The sequence below is a fragment of the Malania oleifera genome, chromosome 12, assembly GCF_029873635.1.
Source record: "Malania oleifera isolate guangnan ecotype guangnan chromosome 12, ASM2987363v1, whole genome shotgun sequence".
Taxonomy (NCBI): Eukaryota; Viridiplantae; Streptophyta; class Magnoliopsida; order Santalales; family Ximeniaceae; genus Malania; species Malania oleifera.
In genome coordinates this window covers 83,123,877-83,139,716 of record NC_080428.1, presented here as the reverse complement: position 1 = coordinate 83,139,716, position 15,840 = coordinate 83,123,877, and the positions used below count along the sequence as shown (strand labels likewise).

Sequence of the window (15,840 nt, the reverse complement as noted above, 5' to 3'; positions counted from 1 at the left end):
TTGTTGAGTTTTCCTTCTTTGCGCTCATGATGTTTTGTGTTATTACACTTTTAGTGGTTTAGTTTCTTAATTTTTTGGTTGTTGGTGTTTGGTTTTTTGGTTTGGTTTATGTTGGTTAAGTTAATTTTAGGGTCTTAGAATTTGCTTTTGTTGTCCCAAAATCTCAAAATTATAACCACGGTTTTCCTTTGCAATAAGTGAGGGGTTTTCTAGTAAAGTTTAGGAGGTGCCGCCCTTTTTTACAAAAAAAAAAAAAAAAAAAGCAGAAGAAGAAGAAGAAGAAGAAGAAGGTAATAAACATGAATTTTTCTATATTTCACCATTTGGGTAGGTAAAGATTCAGAATCATGTCTTTCTTTTTTTTCATGTCATCAGCTAGCACTCATGTTTTTCTTGAAAACATGAAAGCAAACTACAGTGATGTTTTGATTTCGTTTCTCCAATCCAATTTACATCTGATCTCTGTTCATGGAGGGTAATACTGCATTCCAAAAACTGGAAAAGATAGAAATTAGACATTACTGTCATCGTAGAAATTACACATTGCTGTGATCATAATTCATCCATTTCCAACTTCTGCCCACCAGGTCCAATCTTAAATCAGAAAAATACATTACAGAAGAGTCATGGGGCTTGATTAGAGCGATTAAGATCATACAAAGGGAAGCTGCTGGGGTATCAAGATAATTAGAGTCGCCGGGAAGGATTAAACAATGCTTGTCTAGATCTTGAATGGATCAGACCAGTATCACAATTCCTGCAGCACATTCAGGTCAAATATCATTAGCAGAGAAGGCAATAAGAAGGCATGTCTTCAATTCTTAGAACATCATCCATTAGCAGCTCCTTTTCCAGCTGCGCTCGAGTGGATTTTAAGACGTCCTGTAACCCAAAAAAAAAGAAGACATAATTAAGAAAAATGTAATTAGCAGAAGCATGGGATGGGGCTTTTGTTGGACGGTTAATGGCTTAATGGTTCTAAGTTTTATATGACTTTCATAAATATGAGCTAATTAAGAATGTCATGAGGTCCTCACATTGAATTCCATGTATGTTGCATTTTTCTCTAGCCATTGTTTGTCCATAACCACAAAAGCCACACAATAAAGCAGGTCGAATGCCCACTCGTTCTCTGAAAAAACATCAATAATCCTACTCAATCTTTATCCATGAAGGAAACCACAAAAATCTACTCCAGTGATCTCTGTGTTCTCAGATTTAGCATTGAAACAAGAAATCAAAATAGACATGACGACCAACTCGATCTTACCTGACAACATCTGCAAGAACACTGCCCTGACAAAAGTCCGAGGCTTAGCTGCAATTATGCGAGGTGCTCAGCATTAGCCTTTAGCAGTTTCTTTAAAAATATCAATGCAAGACATGAAAACACGAACAGTGGAGTTGGGTGGAGCATTTTCTCCCACTTACAGGCATCTAGATCAAGCATTTGCATGATCATGAATGTGATATTTACACCAGCAACAGCAAAGGGGTATTCCCAGGCAGCCCGCTTCCCTCCCTGCTTCGTTAGCAGGCGCTGAAAAGATGTCTTTAACAATAGATAGAAGAAAAAAACAATTACAAAAATATATGGAATCCTCAACTCTATCCTATGGTTGCAAAATTTTGGCCAGGTCAACCATTGCTATTTCAACAAGGAGGAATTGTTCATGATATGGAGTTATGAATATTGACTTTAGGATAAAAAAAACTTTTGCTGCTGCCTTGGTTAAGTGCAGAATTTCATGTATTTAATTGAATACGGAGAGGATCTTACAGAAAATGTCTTTGCGAAGAACAACAGATTCTCCAAAGAAATGAATCCAGCTCCTCTGTTGACAAGGTAAAATTTTTCACATCAAATGCATGGAAACTGTTTGAAGAAAAAAAGAAGGAAAAACAATAGAACAGTTCAAGAACATGGGAAAATGCCACCTAAAATCGGTTGATGGATCTTTTCCTTGCCATCCCATATCTTTCCATTGATCAGATACCAAACCATGGAGCTCCTTTTCAGGGTATGTAGCTGACCATAAAGCTCTTAGAGCATCCTGTCCTCTAGAAAATTTCTTACTAAGTACTTAAAATAAAACATCTAACCCAGAAAAAAAAAATAAAAATAAACTTGCTTTAGTTGGAAATAAAATCGAGCCATAATTGAGTTTAACCTTCATGTTTATGTTCCACTGTCCTTTAGTGAGTCGGTGTAAGAATTAAATTTGAGAACAAAAAATTCACCTGGTGATCTGGCCTAGCAGCATCGAAATAGACCTTCATTCGATGTTTCAACCTTTTCAGTCTCTCTTCCTTCAAGTTTATGAACATAAATTTATTCAAGAAAGCAACATAAGATTAACATCTTGGTAGCTTATATTGTCATTGGAATTACAAGCAAGGAGTTTGGATTATGAACAAACAAGATAAAAAGAAAGAGAAGTACCAAAATTTCTTGATCCGTTTAGATTTTAATAAGGATTTGTGAAAGTAAATTGAGTACATGCCTGTAGGGGTGTGAGGTTGACACAGATTCTTTCATAAGTTCCCTTTCGCTTGAAGCAGACACAAGTTAGACCTTTACCAATCCATGCAGGGGTTCCACAAGTTGCATCATCTGCATAATGCATTATCAGCCAGTTTCTTGCCAATCAGTTCAAGACCCAACAGCTTACCACCAAAATGCAATATGTGTATTCGAATGCCCATTTGAACGAACATTATTCTTTTTTTCTATTTTTTTTAAAAAAAGAATTTGAACTATCATTCAATAGTTCTGGCTGAAACACAGCATGTTGTAAGCAGAACAAGCAATCCTCAGCAACCTCACCTAAGAATTGACTTTGGTTTTGTTAATTAGTCATGAACTTGAAGCATACTACCCACTAGTGTGGAGAAATTAAAGGATGAGGATGGCCCAAAGATAGCAGCCTCCCTCAATACCTTGTTTAGTTGCCCAAGATAAATAAATAAATAAATCTCAATATAATTTCATTTGAAACCATTAAAATTCCCGTTTACAAAATACTAAGTAATTATTTTTTTTTTCTCACATCATATTTAGAAGTTTGAATTATAATTTTTATATTTAAATTTGTATAAATTTAGACAAAATATTTAAATTTTTTTCTAAATTCATACAAGTCTATATTGGAAGCTTAAAATCAATACTCACAAGCACAATTTTAATTTGATCCCTTATTTATAGATTAAAAATATGACCAACTCCCCTATTTTCATTTTTGATTTATACTTTGGTAGAAATTTTTGACATAATCTGTATATATATTATCCCTCTGCAAGATAAAAATACTTGAAAATGAATGAGAAGAATTGAAAGGACGGGAGAGGATCTTTTCTTGAGGGTTAGAAATTAGACGCCATGAACAAATTTAGAGGGAAGAAGTGCAACGCTCAAGGGTCTCCGGAGAGAGAGACTACAAACACAAAAAATAAAATAAAATAAAAAAATTTTAAAGGCAGGCGGGGAGGAGGGTTGTGAGCTGGCAGCCGAGGACCACATTCCGACCAGACAGGGACACATGTGCTCTCCGATGCTAACACTTGATCCAATGTGGTCGGTTTGCGTCTATTTCACGCGCCTTCTGGTGTGCGTCGGACTAGACGGTGCCCGGGCGGCTGCGCCGCCGACAAATGGACTACGACCACGGAAGAGTTCATGGCCCCGCTACAGCCGTCGGAACTAACTTTAAAAAATATATTATATGTAGGATTCAACAATTATAAAATATTATATTAGTACTTAAATCTATCAAAATAATATGAAGCTTATATTATTAAATTGGCATTAAATTATTTCTTTCATTTATAATTGATATAAGAATAGTTATAACAAAAATTATTAGGTTTGATTTCTCATTTGAACGATTCCTAGTGCCTAGTTCATTTCAAATTTGAAAAAGAAAAAACATAAAATGTAAAAAAGACTCAACCATCCAAAGTTTCTAATTATAAAAAATTATTTAATTTTAACTACAACAAAATTCATTATTAGTGAAAATAATCTTTACTAATATAACATTTGTGATTATTGGATTTTAATTTTATATATCTTTTAGGGGTATTTTCCAATATCAATACACAAAAATAGAAATTTACTTTGTAATTGAAATTTTATCATTTTTAATGAAAATAATTAATTTTAATTAAAAAATTATATCTTTTTCTGTTGCACTAAAGAATGATATTTTATACTAAAATAATTCAAATATATAAGAAAACTAACTATTTGAATAAAAATGATTATTCATCGTCTGAATGTAAAATAAGACCTAAAAATTGATGTCCAAATGGGTTGTATCAGGTGGTAGGAGCGATTTGTGATTTTGGTTATTTCAAGGTTAAATGTTTGATTCTCTATTGAGAGTTTACTCTTGATGAATTACAAATGGTGCGTCAATGGGTGAGCAGTTTTATCCCCCGAATTTGGTGTCACACCATAGTACCCAAAGTGGTGCGATGGTGGCTGGAATTCTCGAATTATAAAAAAAAAACTAAAAATTGATCAGATGAATAAACTTGTAAAACTTTACTAATTAAATTAAAAACTTTTGATACCTCATTATTATTTATTATTTAAGAAGACATAATAGTAGTTACAAGCTTCTCAAAATTTTTAAGATATAAAGTATCAAAAGTTTTATTTTGAATTGAAAAATATGTATATGTAGTATGTTACTATGATTGTACCCATAGTGGTCCAGCCCAAATGCAAGTAGGACAATGTTTGAGGTCGCTTTAATGTAAAATAAATTTCCCAAAATAATAATGTGCAAGGAAAATGCGTGTATGCTGACAAAGTGATTCAAGTGAACCAAAACAGAACGGAATCGTAGAGTCCTAGAGGAACAAGACACGCACTAGCCTACATATGATAAGGAATATAAAGGACATAGTAGATTTTTATTGTCACAAGGGCCAAACAGGTCATGGACTACCTCACGGGTAAATGGGTAATCCATTTCCCGTTCATAACCCTTTCACCAAAATGGACAGTCCATTTCTTATGGGCTCAATAGTTCTAAATACAATCCAAGTTTAAATTTATATTTGTATAAATTTTAAATAAAATTGATATAGCCAAAAATAGTACGCCCAAATTTAACAAATACGTCCATGGAAGCGGGTAGCTACAAGGTCGGCTTTGGGTGATACCAAACTCTCACTTAACAATGAATAATCCCTAATGTAATTATGAGAGCCGTAATTGATAGCTTATCTAAATGTCCATGAGTTATTTGCAACTCATGAGTTACTTGTAACCCCCCCTCTATACATAATAATACTCATGAATGCTAAGCTGGGAAAAGGTTTATCCTCGTTACTATAAAAAGAGGATATTAAGGGAAGGTAAGCATCTCATTCTCACTCATTCACATTTATTGTTGCAATCTAAGTCTCCCCTTCTTTAACTTAGGCATCGAAATGATCCCCCAAAGTACACCCTTGGTTCTCGAAACCATCTTATTTATTTCTTCTCAAGTGGCCATAGTGGCAACAAAAATATTATACAAGATTGCGTCTGCTTTTTGAGCTATATATATATATATATATATATATATATATATATATATATATATATATACACACACACACACACACACACACTTATATCTTACAAATTTAAATTCTTAATTAAAATTATATTTTTTGAGATTTAAAAATAAATAAATTTAATTGTATTAAACTATATATAATCTATGAGATATGGGGAATAATGGACAGTTAAGAATATTTATTGAAACTTTAAATGTATGACTAGATTTTGGAATTTTTTATTTTTATTTTTGGGGAATAATAGGAAAATTGAAGAGATACAAGTTAAAAAGAATTTTTTTAAATTTTAAAATTAATAATTTATTTAAACTACTTATATGTCTATAATTTGTTAAATATTGAAATTATAAAATAACTTAAAAATTGAGAGTATGTTTTAAAAGATAATTAAAAATGAATTCCCTTGATTAATAGTAGAGATTGTATCTAATCTAATTGTACCCCATTTGTAGTGCAACCAAATGTAGTACAAGTGAACTTTTGACTATACTCTAAATTTTCTTTAATTGAGTTTTTCAAAATATAAAATTGAGATGATGAATTGAAAATTATATTAGTTACAAAAAAATTTAGTAAAAATTGTTTGAAATTTTATTCAAATTTATACAATTCAATTTTGAGTAAAGCATAATAATGAACATTTTAGTCCCTATAAAATTTTGTGTAGTAGTAGTGCTGAATTTTAAAAAAAATTCTTCTTTCCTCATTTTTGTCCCCTTATATCATCGCTATACATATTAAGTAATTACAATTTTAGTTACAATGGTTTTTAAATTATATAATTTTGGTTAAATAATTACACTAAATTACAGTGAATTGAAATTTAATATATATTTATGATCAAAATAATTTACCAAAAATATATTTAACCCAGTCTGAATAAAGCAGTCTCCAGACCCATAAACTGAAAAATCCAATTTTGACAAACATGATAAGAACAAGCTGTCGCACCTTATCAGTTTCAATTCGCAAAATGACATTTCACTAATGGTGGCAGTGGTAAGCATGCATTGTGTCCACCGAACGCGGCAGATTTGCTGGGATAATATCTTGGACTATGGACTCAACTGTGAAGACTATATCAATGCATCGTTTTTGTTGCCTCTTATATCATGCGCGCATCAATTCCTTTTTTTTTTTTGTCCTTTGTTCGTTGTGAAAAAAAAAAGGGTAAAGATACAGAGAAAAATGGACGATGCAATTTGCTGAAATTATTATTTTTTCTTCTAAAAATTAGAGAATGTTGAACAGTTGAAGATGGATGATCGTCTCCGTAGAACTCATGAAAACAGAATGTATTTTGGTTTTGGAAGAGAGAAATCGATCCAAATCGGGATGCAATTTTGATTGGAAACGAGATTAATTCGGAAGCAGAGTCGAAGAAGATTTCAAGCGCACAAAACGAAAAAAACAAATGCGAATATAATAGAAGATCGGAATACCGCATTGAATCCAAAATCAAACAGAAGAAGAAGTGATTGCAACCAACATTACTCGAACTGTTCAATCACAGAACCACCGATGAAAATTAAGCGCGGATGTGTGCGTTCGCGATTCACCAAAACTACAAAAACCGCAGATTCGTATCTTCTTCGAACAGTTCTGTAGCTAGAGAGAGAGAGAGACAGTACCTGAAGAAGCAGAGGCGTGAGATGAGCATCCGGAGATGGAGGAAGATGATGACAGAGCGCGGATTGCGATGCAGCTTCCCTGCATTCTCTCCAAACTCATAGCAAGCTTCCGGAGCTGAATCCCCAATTCTCAACCGAAGGAATTCCGAAATCGTTTGTGTTTGCTTAACGAAATTGCAGCTAGAGACTTGCAGTGGCGGAGTAGGAAATGTGCTTTAGAAGGACGAGATAAGAGCTTCGTAAAAATATAACTAAAGTAAGTCATTAAGATTAAATAAAATTATACCACTAATAAGGGGGAAAGTTCTCAAATCCACTAATTATTTAATATCATTTTATTGTGGATTTGGTACTATTTAATAAATGTAGACATTAATAGATCGCAAGTTTTATATTCAAAAATTATTTTTAATAAAAATAAATATTTTTATTATTATAATTTATTAGTATCATGACATTTTCTGTAGCCAATTAAGAAAATTTTAGAGTAGGATATAATTATATCATTACTAATTATGAAAGTTGACGAAACAAATAAAGCTGAATATAAAAGAAAATGTCTAAACTAGGAATAATACTTTTTAATGTCTCTCAAATTGAAAATTCACTTATTTACAAGTACAAAGACTTCAACAACTTAAATATTAGCATTGAATTTGAAGTAAATTGAATATTACTATTAAGTTGAAAGTTTCATTTTACTAATTATTACTTTTTAAAAATATAATTTTTAAAGTTTTTCGCATAAAAGTAAATATATTTTTCAATACATTTTTTTTCCTTTAGAATATCTTAATAAAGTTGGTCTTTCGACATTTTATGGTATGTTTGCTTCGCACTATAAAATTTTGGACAAAATTATCATAATCTTTATTTGGAATGGTCAAAATAAAAACATTCACATTATGAACTAAAGCTAATTCACCTCTTGATTGCAAATACAAAGATTTATTATGGGTATAGAAAATGAAAAGAAAATGTGGCATACTTGTATAATTTAGTTTAATCTTATTTTTATATATAATTTTATATTCTTTATAGGACATCCCAACAATTAGAGTTTGAAATTAGGGATGTATTCGAGTCAAGTTGATTTAGTACAACGGGATGCTTCAACTTAACTCAATTAAATATTATGAGCTCAAAATTTTTCTCAAACTTGATTGATTTTTAAATTATTAAACTTGAACTTGCATTAACTACAAGTTCTTAAAATTTAAATTTGGATCAATTAAACTCAATTTGATTATAAAATAATATTTAGGAGAGACATAAAACATATAAAATATCTTCAATAACTTAAGTGTTCAAAATTTTATAACCTCTTAATTCATATAACACATTCTTATTAAAAATTAAAACAAAATGTACCTAAAAAAAACTTAGCCAAATCCGAATATACACTCAATAATATTTCAATGCATAAATTAAGTAATAATTTTAATAACCAAAAATAAATAAGAATTACTATTTGGAAATAATCACTGTCCACGTGACAAATATATATGTATCATAACAAATCCAATTATTTTACCAAATCATTATTTTTTAAGTCCGGATTCCCGGACACCTGCACCCGGACGAAAACAGGGGCACAAGAATACAGCGGACCGACGCGTGGCCATGGAGTGGAGTCCACGCGCGGGAAGACTGCTCATGTGAAAATCCATCATAAAGGTTTTTTTTATATATATAATTTTTCGGGAAAAACAACGGAAATAGGGAGAAAAAGGTAAATTAGATGAGAAGCTTTTGTGTGTGTTGGAGGGGAGTGGCTGCTTCACTTTAGTGCAACGTCTTCATGCATTGTTTCTAATTTAGGAATTTAAAAATTCCAGACAAGCGCCACGTGGCCGTCTTGGCACAAAAAGGTCTCAGACTGGAGGGGCTGTTTGGACCTAAAAAGTAGGACACCACCCAAACATGGCTACACCCATTCATAAGTGCCACTCCACAGAATCATCATTCCTCTATCTCCCTACGTGTAGTTAATCTAATCCCACCTTAAAAAAAAAAAAAAAAAAATTATAATCAAAATTTGAAAATAAACTAGCCCTTCGCACCCTTCCTGTTAGAGTTTTAGTTTTACAGAGTTTTATAAAGCAATCTGTTGTGGCTGTTATAAGTAGTTAATTAGTTCCTTATCTTAGTGGTCCAAATGTAAAGATATAATTAGTCATTTTTCCTATATAAGTGAATCAATTATACTACACTAAATTGATTCAATCAATCAAGAAAAGAAATTTATTTTTCATTCTTGTTTTTCTTTTACTGTTCTTTCTGAAGTTGGTTAATACACAGCTTCTCACATTTTACATGGTATCAGAGCATATTGCTCACACGCAGAGCTTGTTATCTTCATCATTTCTCTCGCCGAAAATCAGGGAAGAGGAAAGTAATCACAATTCGTCAATTCTCTTATAGGAAACCAGGGAAGAGAAAAATAATCACAAAACAGAGCAGATGTGTTTGGTCAAAGTTTTTTTTTTTCGAATCTCAGAAACTGGTTAATTCAATTTCTGTTGCCTTCTTCAAAATTTTCTGCATTTTTTTTTTCTATGGTGGAAACTGAATCTTCTTTACATTCTGCTTCTATGGCAAATGCTGATGATTCTTCAAGAAATCCATCGGATGATTCTTCAATTGTTTATTACTTGCATCCTTCGAATAATCTTGGAGCTCTTCTAGTTTCAAAAATTTTAACTGGTGAAAATTATGTTGCATGGAGTAGATCAATCTCTATTGCTCTTACAGTCAAAAACAAAATTGCATTCATAGATGGTACTTTGCCTCATCCTAATCTTAGTGATTCTCGGACTCAAATTGCTTGGCTGTGAGCCAATAATCTTGTTCTATCTTGGTTAATGAATTCTACAGCAAAAGAAATTTGTGGGAGTCTGCTATACTTGACAAGTGCATATGATATTTGGGAAGAACTTAAGACAAGATATCTTCGAAGTGATGGTCCAAGAGTTTTTATTTTAGAAAAGTCCCTTAGTTCAATTTCTCAAGGATCAAGATCAGTTACTGACTATTTTAATGAGTTCAAGACTCTCTGGGATGAATATATCAGTTACAGGCCAATTCCCAGCTGCAGATGTGGAATTCTCAACCAGTGTTCTTGCAATCTTTTAAAGAATTTTTTAGACAGACAGCAATCAGATTTTGTGATGAAGTTTCTTATTGGTTTGCATGATTCCTATTCTATGATGCGAAGTAAGTTACTTCTTCAATCACCTTTGCCTTCTATGAGCAAAGTGTTTTCCTTATTACTGTAAGAAGAAAGCCAAAGGTCTCTATCTAATGCTATTGGTATTTCCATAGACTCTCATGCAATGAATGCTGCACAAACACAGAGATTTGTTGCCACGAGTGGCATTCTTTTCACAAAACCAAAGATCAAAGGAAATGTTACTTGTTCCCATTGTGGATGTAATGGTCATCTTGCAGACAAGTGTTTCCACTTAATTGGATACCCACCTGGATGGAAAGGATCACGAGGAAAGAAAAATTTTCCTATTCAACAAGGAAATACAAACACCAATTTACCCAATGCAAATATTGTTTCTTCTTTGGAGTCAAATTCAAGTATCCCAAACATATTTTCTCAAGAGCAAATTCAAAATCTGCTATCACTTGCAAATAGTTTGTCCCATACACCCATAGGTTCCAATTCCACAGCAAATGTTGCTTCTACATCAGGTATTATATCTTGTCATATTGTCTCTACTGATAAAAATAATTCCCCATGGATCATTGATACAGGAGTAACAGATCATATGATTTGTTCTCCCCATTTTTTCAATTCCATTCAGTTACCAAACAAATCATCTATGGTCTATTTACCAAATGGCCATTCTGCTTCTGTTGTTTTTACTGGAAATGTAATTCTTTCAACTGATGTTATCTTACATAATGCCCTTTACATTCCTTCATTCAATGTTAATCTCATATCTGCTTCAAAACTTACTAAAGATAACTCCATTGGTTTGTTTTTCCTTCAATCCAAATGTATTTTGCAGAATCTAATCAGCTGGAAGATGATTGGTCTCACTGAAGTGAAATATGGCCTATATTACCTACAACAACCTTCTATTCCAGCAAGGAGCAAAACTGATTTCAATTGTGCACCTTCGGTTCCTTTAGCAAATACTTGTAACACCAATGCTGATATATGGCATCTTCGACTAGGACATATTCCTCCTACCAGATTAAAAATCATTAGTGAAATAGATTCCAATGTATCAGCACCTCAGAATCATATCTGTGAAGTCTGTCCTTTAGCAAAACAAAAGAAGATTCCATTTCCTGTATCAAATAGTTATTCAAATAAAGCATTTCAGTTAGTACATTGTGATATTTGGGGTCCTTTTTCAACTGTTTCCTATTCTGGTTTTCATTATTTCTTAACAACTGTAGATGATTATTCAAGATTTACTTGGCTTTATCTCATGAAAACCAAAGCAGAAACTCGTATTATTCTCACAAAATTTATTTCTTATGTTCATACTCAATTCCATACAACTGTTAATATTCTAAGGACTGATAATGGCCAAGAGTTTAACATGCCTGATTTCTATACTGACCATGGCATAATACATCAATTGTCTTGTGTTGAAACACCCCAACAGAATGGTAGAGTCGAAAGAAAACATCAACACCTTCTTAATGTTGCTAGATCCTTGCTTTTTCAGTCAAAACTGCCACTTTCTTATTGGACAGATTGTATGCTGACAGCAACACATCTTATAAATCAAACCCCTTCTTCCATTCTCAATAATCAAACACCATATTTCCTTTTATTTCAGAAACACCCTAATTACAATTATCTTAAAGTTTTTAGGTGTTTATGTTTTGCTAGCACTCTTACAGCTCATAGAGGAAAGTTTCAACCAAGAGCTTCAAAATGTATTTTCTTAGGATATCCACCACATATAAAAGGATATAAAATTTTAGACCTTGTTACTTTTAAAACATTTATTTCCAGAAATGTAGTTTTTCATGAAACTATATTTCCTTCTATACCAAATAATATTCATACACCTTTTGTCTTTCCCAATTTCCCTTAGTTTTTTGAATCTTCAACACCCAATAAATCTTTACTTCCTCTTACATCAACTCATCAACAGGAAAATACTGAAAATACAACCACTCAATCTGAAAATCTCAGAAGGTCTCAGAGGATCAGAAACCCTCCTGCATACTTACTGAATTTCTATTGTCGTAATATGGCCCAAACAACTTCACTTTATCAATCATCTCCCACTTCTACTCAAAGTAAACCTCATTCCATTTTTCATTATCTTTCCACTTCTCAATTATCCCCTAAATATAAAACTTTTGTTGCTGCTGTTACTTCAATGTTTGAACCCAAAACTTTCAAATAAGCCATCTCTCATCCTCAATGGCAAAATGCTATGGCAGAGGAAATAAAGGCTCTTGAATCAAACAAAACTTGGGATCTTACTATTTTACCTCCAAACAAGAATGCAATTGGTTGTAAATGGGTTTATCGTGTCAAGTTTAATGCTGATGGCACAATTGCAAGGTATAAAGCAAGACTAGTGACAAAGGGCTATACTCAACAAGAGGGTTTAAATTTTTTTGATACTTATTCTCCTGTTGCTAGGATGACAACTATGAGAGTTTTACTTGTTGTTGCTGCTATCAAACAGTGGCATTTACATCAATTAGATGTTAATAATGCTTTTTTACATGGAGATCTTAATGAAGAAGTTTATATGCAATTGCCACCTAGTTATTCTTCAGCTACTAACCCTTGTGTTTGCAAGCTCAAAAAGAGTTTATATGGACTGAAACAAGCATAAAGACAATGGTTTTCTAAACTTTCTCATTCTTTGCTGCAGCTTGGTTTCACTCGAGGAAAATCAGATTCTTCTTTATTCATAAAAAAAAACCCCTCAGCTTTTATTGATTTACTCATTTATGTTGATGATGTAATTCTTGCTTCTGACAGCCTTGATCAAATTAATTCAGTCAAGCAATTTCTTCATGATTCTTTTACCATCAAGGATCTTGGTGAACTCAAATATATTATGGGTTTGGAAATTGCTAGATCATCTAAATTTATTACTCTTTCTCAACAAAAATATGCATTGGATATTTTACAAGATAGTGGTTTTTCTGGATGTAAACCAGCAACCTTTCCTATGGAATCCAATTTGAAACTTAGTGCAACAGATTCTTCACCATCTCTAAATGATCCGGCATCATATCGAAGACTCATAGGTCGCTTGTTATACTTGACTATCACTCGGCCAGACATAGCATATTCTGTTCAAGTACTAAGCCAGTTTATGGCTCATCCAAGCCTGATACATTTTCGGGCTGCTGAAAGAATACTTAGATATATGAAGGCTACACCAGGACAGGGGATTTTATTGTCTGCAAGTTCGTGCCTTCATCTGAAAGCTTATTCAAATAGTGATTGGGGTGGCTGCTTGGATACTAGAAGAAGTGTAACGGTTTTTATTGGAGATTCTCTTATTTCATGGAAATTAAAGAAACAGGCTACTGTTAGCAGATCATCTACTGAATCTGAATACAGAGCTTTAGCTACAACAACCTGTGAAATTCAATGGCTTATCTATCTTCTAGCTGATTTACATGTTCAACATTCTCAAGCTGCTTTGTTATACACTGACAGTAAACCAGCATCTGAAATTGCTTCTAATCCTGTGCATCATGAGAGGACTAAGCATATTCAACTGGATTGTCATTTGGTTCGCGAAAAGTTACAAGAGGGCTTAATTAAAATCATCCATATTCCTTCAAAGCATCAATTAGCTAACATATTAACCAAACCTCTTGGTTCACTACCTTTTCATCATCTTATTCACAAGATGGGAATGATTAATATCCATTCTCATCTTGAGGGGGGATGTTAGAGTTTTAGTCTTACAGAGTTTTACAAAGCAATTTGTTGTGGCTGTTATAAGTAGTTAATTAGTTCCTTATCTTAGTGGTCCAAATGTAAAGATATAATTGGTCATTTTTCCTGTATAAGTGAACTAATTATATTGCACTAAATTGATTCAATCAATCAAGAAAAGAAATTTGTTTTTCATTCTTGTTTTTCTTTTACTGTTCTTTCTGAAGCTGGTTAATACACAGCTTCCCACATTTTACATTTCCCGTGACACCAAATAAAGGGATGGAAACAAGTCTAAAATTATTCCATTTGAAATTTTGATATCATTCACATAAGTCTAATGACCAATGCATTTAGTGCATTTCCTATAAATATAAATATAAATATACATATACATATATATATATATATATATATATATTAATTTTTTAAAATATTTAAGATACTTACAATTTTATTATCAATTAAAATTAATTTTTTCTTTCTAATTATTATTTTTTATTGGAGAGGAAAAATTCTTGTAATAATATCTATTAATCCTTTTTTTTTTTTATAATTTTTTTTTAAAAATTGTCTTCGCAAAGCTGTTTGGGATCAAACTAAACCTTAATTAGTTTGGATGGAAAAAATATTTCTTGAGTGCATCTAATACACCAATGTGAATTTATTAATTTTAAGTGGCACAAAAATCCAAGTTTATATATATATATATATGTGTGTGTGTGTGTGTGTGTGTTTGTGTGTGATAGTGAGTAGTTGGAATGACACATAGTGTTCGAATTTTCTCATTCGTTTATCCAATCGACATCTATCATATTTAAATTTATTAATTAATTTTTAACAACATTTCCAAGTTCAAGCCTAGCTTAAGTCCTACTTGAGTATATTTGTTCTACCTTTTTATTAAAATATTACTTGAACTTCAACTTGAGTTGAGCTGAGTCAAGTTTTGCATCGAGCTTAAATTGAATTTTATCATAGTTATTCAAACTTGCTTATTAAAATCCGAAGCATTAACTGATTTTGAGTTGCTACCCAACTTTAAGTAATTTTAATTTAAAAGTAAGTTCATTTTATATATAAATTTATAAAATGAACGTGCTTAAACACAAGGCTAATATGTTAATACAACTATGTCGATGCCTCCTCTCCCATTGATAATAGCAATTTTCGGAGATGAACTCCTTTGCCATTGTTAATTTTTAATTCTTCATACTACAAAATTTAGGTTATATGTTTTAAATTGGGAATTTGAGAAATAAAGGTCGTAAGTAAGATGAAGTGAGTCGTTCTTGTTTTTTGTTTTTTTCTAATCTCCATTCTAAGTTGAGCCTTTAAGTGAGCTCATCGACGACCGTGTGAATGACTCTAATATGAATCTATAAACAAATCCAAACCAAAGACTATTCATGAGCCTAAATGAGTTGAACTCATACTCGCTCAAGTTCACCTCATTTATTTAACAAGTCTTAAAAATAAGTACAGTAGAAATTGCTAGCAAATGAACTTGAACAAATTATTACCACATCAAACTATTGAGTTATGCACAAACAACTTGATTTCTTTATCATCCCAGTGATGCCTTAATAGCTTTTTATGCTTTTTTATTCTCTATCTACAACAAATTAATTCCATATTTTGCGGTTTCCATGTGAAGAGAAAAATTTTGTTCCTAAAATAATTTAGTTTCTGTACGAGTATTAGAAACTTAGAAAAAGAGTAGTGTATTTGAGGATTATATGC

The 15,840-nt window shown here is 32.1% G+C and overlaps 2 protein-coding genes across 3 annotated transcripts; one reads left to right on the top strand and one right to left on the bottom strand.

Moving 5' to 3' along the window:
- Positions 1–485: 485 nt before the first annotated feature.
- LOC131144741 (uncharacterized) lies at positions 486–7,489 on the bottom strand. Of its 2 annotated transcripts, none has more exons than XM_058093587.1 (9): positions 7,206–7,489; positions 2,505–2,614; positions 2,242–2,310; positions 1,939–2,054; positions 1,781–1,835; positions 1,432–1,552; positions 1,271–1,318; positions 1,038–1,132; positions 486–882 (listed from the first exon to the last, which is right to left on the bottom strand). In XM_058093587.1, exons 1-9 carry the CDS (start codon positions 7,303–7,305, stop codon positions 784–786), a joined length of 813 nt encoding a protein of 270 aa, XP_057949570.1. In that variant the 5' UTR covers positions 7,306–7,489; the 3' UTR covers positions 486–783. The 2 variants fall into 2 exon arrangements, with proteins under 2 accessions (XP_057949570.1, XP_057949571.1); XM_058093588.1 differs by having other exon boundaries at positions 1,432–1,540.
- A 5,133-nt stretch (positions 7,490–12,622) lies between these two features.
- Positions 12,623–14,375, top strand: LOC131144040 (uncharacterized mitochondrial protein AtMg00810-like). The gene is made up of 4 exons (XM_058092387.1): positions 12,623–12,753; positions 12,835–12,901; positions 13,073–13,948; positions 14,325–14,375. Exons 1-4 carry the CDS (start codon positions 12,623–12,625, stop codon positions 14,373–14,375), a joined length of 1,125 nt encoding a protein of 374 aa, XP_057948370.1.
- Positions 14,376–15,840: the final 1,465 nt, after the last annotated feature.

Excerpts from the sequence above, each read along its gene's own strand:
- LOC131144741 (XM_058093587.1), bottom strand. The coding sequence starts at position 7,305 with ATGAGTTTGGAGAGAATGCAGGGAAGCTGCATCGCAATCCGCGCTCTG. Across the intron at positions 2,615-7,205 it reads TCACGCCTCTGCTTCTTCAG|ATGATGCAACTTGTGGAACC; the intron begins GTACTGTCTCTC and ends TGCATTATGCAG. Across the intron at positions 1,133-1,270 it reads GTTCTTGCAGATGTTGTCAG|AGAACGAGTGGGCATTCGAC; the intron begins GTAAGATCGAGT and ends ATGTTTTTTCAG.
- LOC131144040 (XM_058092387.1), top strand. The coding sequence starts at position 12,623 with ATGGCAGAGGAAATAAAGGCTCTTGAATCAAACAAAACTTGGGATCTT. Across the intron at positions 12,754-12,834 it reads GCTGATGGCACAATTGCAAG|GATGACAACTATGAGAGTTT; the intron begins GTATAAAGCAAG and ends TCCTGTTGCTAG. Across the intron at positions 13,949-14,324 it reads TTCAACTGGATTGTCATTTG|CTGGTTAATACACAGCTTCC; the intron begins GTTCGCGAAAAG and ends TTCTTTCTGAAG.